The sequence below is a fragment of the Macadamia integrifolia genome, unplaced genomic scaffold (assembly GCF_013358625.1).
Source record: "Macadamia integrifolia cultivar HAES 741 unplaced genomic scaffold, SCU_Mint_v3 scaffold_274A, whole genome shotgun sequence".
Lineage (NCBI taxonomy): Eukaryota > Viridiplantae > Streptophyta > Magnoliopsida > Proteales > Proteaceae > Macadamia > Macadamia integrifolia.
Window position 1 is genome coordinate 229,332 of NW_024870662.1, and position 5,683 is coordinate 235,014.

The 5,683-nt window shown below is 41.4% G+C and overlaps 1 protein-coding gene across 1 annotated transcript; it reads left to right on the forward strand.

Annotated features, from left to right (window-relative positions):
• The first annotated feature begins 690 nt into the window (after positions 1 to 690).
• Positions 691 to 4,625, forward strand: LOC122071590 (flavonoid 3',5'-hydroxylase 2-like). The gene is made up of 2 exons (XM_042635979.1): positions 691 to 1,589; positions 3,896 to 4,625. The coding sequence occupies exons 1-2, from the start codon at positions 702 to 704 to the stop codon at positions 4,523 to 4,525; spliced, it is 1,518 nt and encodes a 505-aa protein (XP_042491913.1). The 5' UTR covers positions 691 to 701; the 3' UTR covers positions 4,526 to 4,625.
• Positions 4,626 to 5,683: the final 1,058 nt, after the last annotated feature.

The following is a 5,683-nucleotide window of genomic DNA, read 5'->3' on the forward strand; positions in this document are numbered from 1 at the left end:
AGGTAAAAGGAGTTGAACGAAAGTCCTTTTCCAACTCGACTATCCCCTTGGGGTTAAAACCTTTCTTTGAGCAATTAATAATTCTCCAAATAAATGTGGATTCACAATATCAAAATATTCTCACCTTAAAACATGTCATGATAAATACTAAATAGCCTTAATACCTCTCTTTTCTTCTCTCCTCTCAACAAAAAGAACACCGTCATATCGCAACCCAATATGAGAGAGCACATTCTCTTCCTTCATCCTTCTCCTCTTTCACCTTCAAGAAAAGTCAAAGTCAAAAGAAATCTTACTTAGTCTTTATCTCAACCGGAAACGAATCATACAAGTCCATAGCACCACCCACTCTCCCCTTCATAAAGAAAACGAAAAAAAAGAAAGAGAATTAGTTAGGCTCTCCATTGCCTCAAATTTGGTAATGTGCTCAATTAAGGCATGAGGGAGTGAAGTCTCCTCATTGCCTTAGATTTTTGGCCTTTTTTTCATGTGGGCCCCACTCAATAACGTGAGGAACCTACTAAGCCACACGACCAGACAAGTTTATTTCCCTTCCCTTGCAATCATATTTCTGTGTAAGACGATCAGAATTTTCAAATCAAATTGCATCCATCAAGCACTAGCGGGAGGCCCTTCTCTTTACTCACCACTGTAGCTTAGCTACCAGAAAGCCTAGCAAATCTGCAACAATGGTGCTCAAAATGATTTTCCTGCGTGAGCTCTTCGCAGCGGCTATCCTCTTCTTCATCACCCGTTACTTCATCCAACGTATAATCACCAAGCCCCGGCGGCCACTCCCACCGGGCCCGAAAGGCTGGCCAGTCATCGGTGCTCTGCCACTGCTAGGCAAAATGCCTCATGTCGCCTTATTTGAGTTGGCCAAAAAGTCTGGCCCCGTCATGTATCTCAAGATGGGTACGTGCGGCATGGTGGTGGCGTCTACCCCAGAGGCCGCCCGTGTCTTTCTCAAGACACTTGACCTCAACTTCTCAAATCGGCCGTCCAATGCCGGTGCAACCCATCTTGCATACAATAGGCAAGACATGGTGTTTGCAGACTATGGGCCTCGTTGGAGGTTGCTGCGCAAGCTAAGCAACCTCCACATGCTCGGTGGCAAGGCCTTGAAAGAGTGGCCCAGGGTGGCTGCCATCGAGCTTGATCACATGGTACAGGCCATGTGCAAATCGAGTGGACAGGGAGAACCGGTCATCATGCCGGAGATGTTGACATATGCAGTGGCAAATATGATTGGGCAGATTATATTGAGTCGACGAGTTTTTGCCACAAATAGGGACGAGTCAAACGAGTTTAGGGATATGGTGGTGGAGCTGATGAAAATTGCGGGGCTTCTCAACATCGGTGATTTTATCCCGTCCATTGCATGGATGGACTTGCAGGGAATTGAAGGAGGGATGAAAAAGCTCCACACGAAGTGGGATGCTCTCATTACAAAGATGATTAAGGAGCACCAAGAGTTGGCTAATGAGGGGAAGGGGAAGAAGCCTGATTTCCTTGATGTCATCTTCGCTAATAGGGAGAACTCAGAAGGAGAAAGGCTCTCCAACGTCAACATTAAGGCTCTCCTCCTGGTATGCAACCCTTCCATTTAACATTTCAGGTGATTCCAAGCGTAGTCCTTTTGTGAGTGTGGATCAAGTTCTCACACGAGAACCATTCTCACACGAACTGATCCACAGTTATGGAATCCACCACATGATTTTTTCTTAGGTAGATTCTATCTGTGTGGATCAATCCCGTACAAGAATAGTTCTCATACGAGAACCTAATTCGCTCTCTCTTTTTGCATCCATTTGGGGCTAGGTGTAGACACACGCAAGCGTATAGTTTTCTTTTCTCTTCACTAAGATCGACGAATAGGTGAATTGGCTCATTGTCAACAAGAAACCTTTGAGGTTCATTCTAACTTGGAAGTGTACTCATAAAACAGCCCATTATGACTAGATGGGATCCGCTGCTTGTTCGATCACTTTGTCGTATGAGTCAACGTCCAACATCTATCCCACCTTTTATCATGACAAATAAAAAGAAGAACAAAACTTAACTGTTGCCTGGGTTGCAGCTACTTGCCAGGGGAGTGGAATCTCAAGTGTAGGTTTGAAGGTGAGTATTTTCAAACCTACCCCTGAGATTCCATTCCCTTGGTTGCTATCATGGGGTTGCAGCTATTGGCTACAACCCAAGCAGCAGTGAAATTTTCTCCAATAAAAAGGGATATATTTGAATACAGAAATGACAAGTATTAGATGTTGATTTGTACAAACAGCTAATCCATTCTCCATTATGACAAGGGGATATGTACGGACTTAAGTAAGCTCCCCAAGTGAGACCGGGTGCACTGCGACAGATCCAAACCCTCCATGGGGTGTGGGACCCATCTCTGGTGCGCAAGACCCACAACCATGGAGGGTGTGAAATCTATCCCCATGTTGGGCACTGATCCGGATTTGATATTTATTATCATCTTGAGCCTAAATTCGACGGCCATATCCAAAAGGGTGGCTCAGGTTTAACCTCCGCTGGGGCAACGACCCATGCTTTATGCGCTCCCTTTGGATGCATAGGCTGCCCAAATTAATGAGACCAAATTTTATCCATACGTTAATGCTTCACGTAGGATTAAGTGATGACGTCTACCTTATTTTTTATTCTATAAAGAAAAACAAGGCATTAGATTGTACATAAAATCCACTTGGTTAAAAGTGATTTTCCTAATCATAGCCTCCTTGACAATACTTTTAGTCATCAAAACAAGAATGTTGTTAGGTTTTAGACAAAAAAAATAGTATTGGTCAAATGCTTCACGTCTAATCGTAGAGATATTGTTATTCAAGTTCAAAAAATATTGTGGTTAAGTAAAGGTTCATCCAAAAATATAGAGAGGTCCTCATTGCTCCATACTTTTCCCACCATCCATCCCTTTTCTCGTCCAGTCCTTAGCCCGAAAAACTTATTTTTTTTGTAGCTTCACCATTTTCTCTTGTCATCAGATAATTAGCCTTATTGCTATGTTTGGTTGTAAGAGGAACAAAAGGGAAGGAAAGTGAAATTTTCATACTTAAAAAAGAAATATATGTAATCATTACCCATGTTATTTTAACATTAACTTCAAATCATTCCATATTTGATTATAAAATTTCACTTTATTTTGCATCTAAAACCCTTTGCTATAATATGTAAAATAAAAATTACATGTAAAATACATTATTACTAAATATGGTTAAAAAAATTATGTAGTTTATACAATCATAATCATATGGGGTAATGACTAAAAATTTCCTTTTAAATCACTTCCCTTGCTTTTAAATTCCCATTGCAACTAAACAGAGCCTAAATAAAAAATATATATATATATATATATATATTCCCCCATCTAAAATAGCCACAGTCTATCCAGAAAAAAATAATTTGTTCTCAAAATTACCTTGTATGGTCAGAATGTTTGAACAATCTTTCACAAATTACAAATAATTGTGACCACAGAAAGAAATCATTTATGGACTCGTGAATCTGTTGATATATATCAAGGAAGAGTTTTCATGCATGACCGTAAAAGGCAAAAAACTGAGCTATAAAGTGTCAAATAGGGGGTTCTTAGTTATTTCAACCCCCTCATGTTAAGAGGGAAGAAGGAGGACATGACCATCCACGTCCATGAAAGAAACCTTATGCCTATATATTATTTGCACCAAAAACTTCATCAATGATCTATCAAATTCAACCATACAAGGGAGTCCGCCTAGCATGTGTCAAAATCTACATAGAGGGGGTGGGCGAGGAAGTTAAACCTCCTAGTGAGCATAGACTTAGCATGCCATAGTTTCACCAGCTGCGCTTGACAGTTGTTATTTTCTCACCATTTCTTTTGTGGCTACAGAACATGTTCGTAGCTGGAACAGACACAACATCAAGCATAATCGAGTGGGCACTAGCAGAGATGATGAAAAACCCAACAATCCTCCAAAAAGCTCATGTGGAAATGGACGCAGTGGTTGGTCGGAACCGCCGGCTCAAAGAATCCGATATAGCAAAGCTCCCATACCTCCAAGCCATATGCAAAGAGACCTTAAGAAAACACCCACCAACACCATTAAACGTCCCTCGAGTCTCCATCGAAGCTTGTGAGGTGAATGGCTACTACATACCTAAGAACACAAGGCTAAGTGTCAACATATGGGGAATAGGGAGAGATCCCAATGTGTGGGAGAACCCATTAGATTTTGAACCGGAGAGGTTCTTGTGTGGAAGGAATGCTAAGATTGATCCTCGAGGAAATGATTTTGAGTTGATTCCATTTGGGGCTGGGAGAAGGATCTGTGCAGGGATGAGAGTAGGGATTATGATGGTGGAGTATATATTAGGAATGCTTGTTCATGCTTTTGATTGGAAGATTCCTCCGGGGACTGATCTCAACATGGAGGAAGCATTTGGGCTTACTTTGCAGAAGGCTGTGCCTTTGTCAGCCATGGTGACACCTAGGTTGGCAGCCCATGCTTACACAGCTTGATGGGTTTGGATTGATTATGATCTTTGAAGCTATGTTTGATGTTTGATGTTATTTGAGGGACATTGTAGTTCTATATCTTTCCTATCTGGTTTTGTTACTATTTCACTAGTGCTTTCTCCCTCAAAAGATTTTGATGGCTTTGTCTAGTTGGCACCCACTCTAGATTTGGACAAAAATATGATCACACCTAAGGGTGCAAGTTTGACCCTGACGTTCTAGACTCGCCCTTGGCCCGCCCTAATCCCGAACAAGTACCGACCAAAAATTTTTGGCCCTAAGGGTCGGCCCAGCCCTGAAAATTCTGACCCTGAGTCAAGGTCAGGGCTGGTAAGAGTTGATGTCTTTGGCCCGCCCAGCCCACCCTGAACCTGGCCCTGATTTTCTTACCCTTATTTTTTGCCCTGGTTTTGGCCCTACCCGGCCCTAATTTTTGCCTTTGATGTTGACCCTGGTTATGATTCTAGTTGTGACCTTAATTTTAACATAATTTTATATATTATTTCACATTGAGTCATTGACACCTCAAAACTCCTAATATATCTTCATTGACAAGGGTTTTGAGATCTTCGGTCTCTTTGTTTATCATAACAAATAATTGCAATTTTTTGGATTATTTACTTTCTTAGGATGATCTCATCTTTGTTTATCATAATAGTTATTTGTATTATTTGAATGTTTGCTTTAGAATGTTCTCTTCATAACAAGTAATATGTAACTATGTTTTTTATCTCCTCTTTATTATGAATATTTTTTATTTTTAAGTTATTTCATATTTTGTAGGGTTAGGGTCAGGGTATACCCAGCCCTTGATGGCAAACTAGGGTCAGGGTCATCCTAGCCCTTGATGGCAAACCAGGGTTAGGGTCAATCAGGGCCAGGGTCAGAGTCATCCCGGCCCAACCCTGAAAAATTAGGGCTAATCAGAGCGGATAAGGGCTGGGTTGAACCCTGAATGGTAGGGCCTAGGTTGAAGTTTTACAACCCTGAGTTAGGATCAGGGTGGGTTTGGGCTCAGTTAAGGGGACTAAGGGTTGGGCTAGGTTTTTAAGAAGCCCAGCCCAACCCGACCCTGTTGCACCCCTATTCACACCGATAATGAGCTAATTTGTCTTTTTTTTTTTTAATTGTAATTTCTGTTATTTTCTTTTCTTGTCTTCA

What these genes read in the sequence shown, in the direction of transcription:
- LOC122071590 (XM_042635979.1), top strand. Translation starts at nt 702, where the DNA reads ATGATTTTCCTGCGTGAGCTCTTCGCAGCGGCTATCCTCTTCTTCATC. An exon ending in ACATTAAGGCTCTCCTCCTG is followed by an intron (nt 1,590 to 3,895) that starts GTATGCAACCCT and finishes TTGTGGCTACAG; the next exon opens with AACATGTTCGTAGCTGGAAC.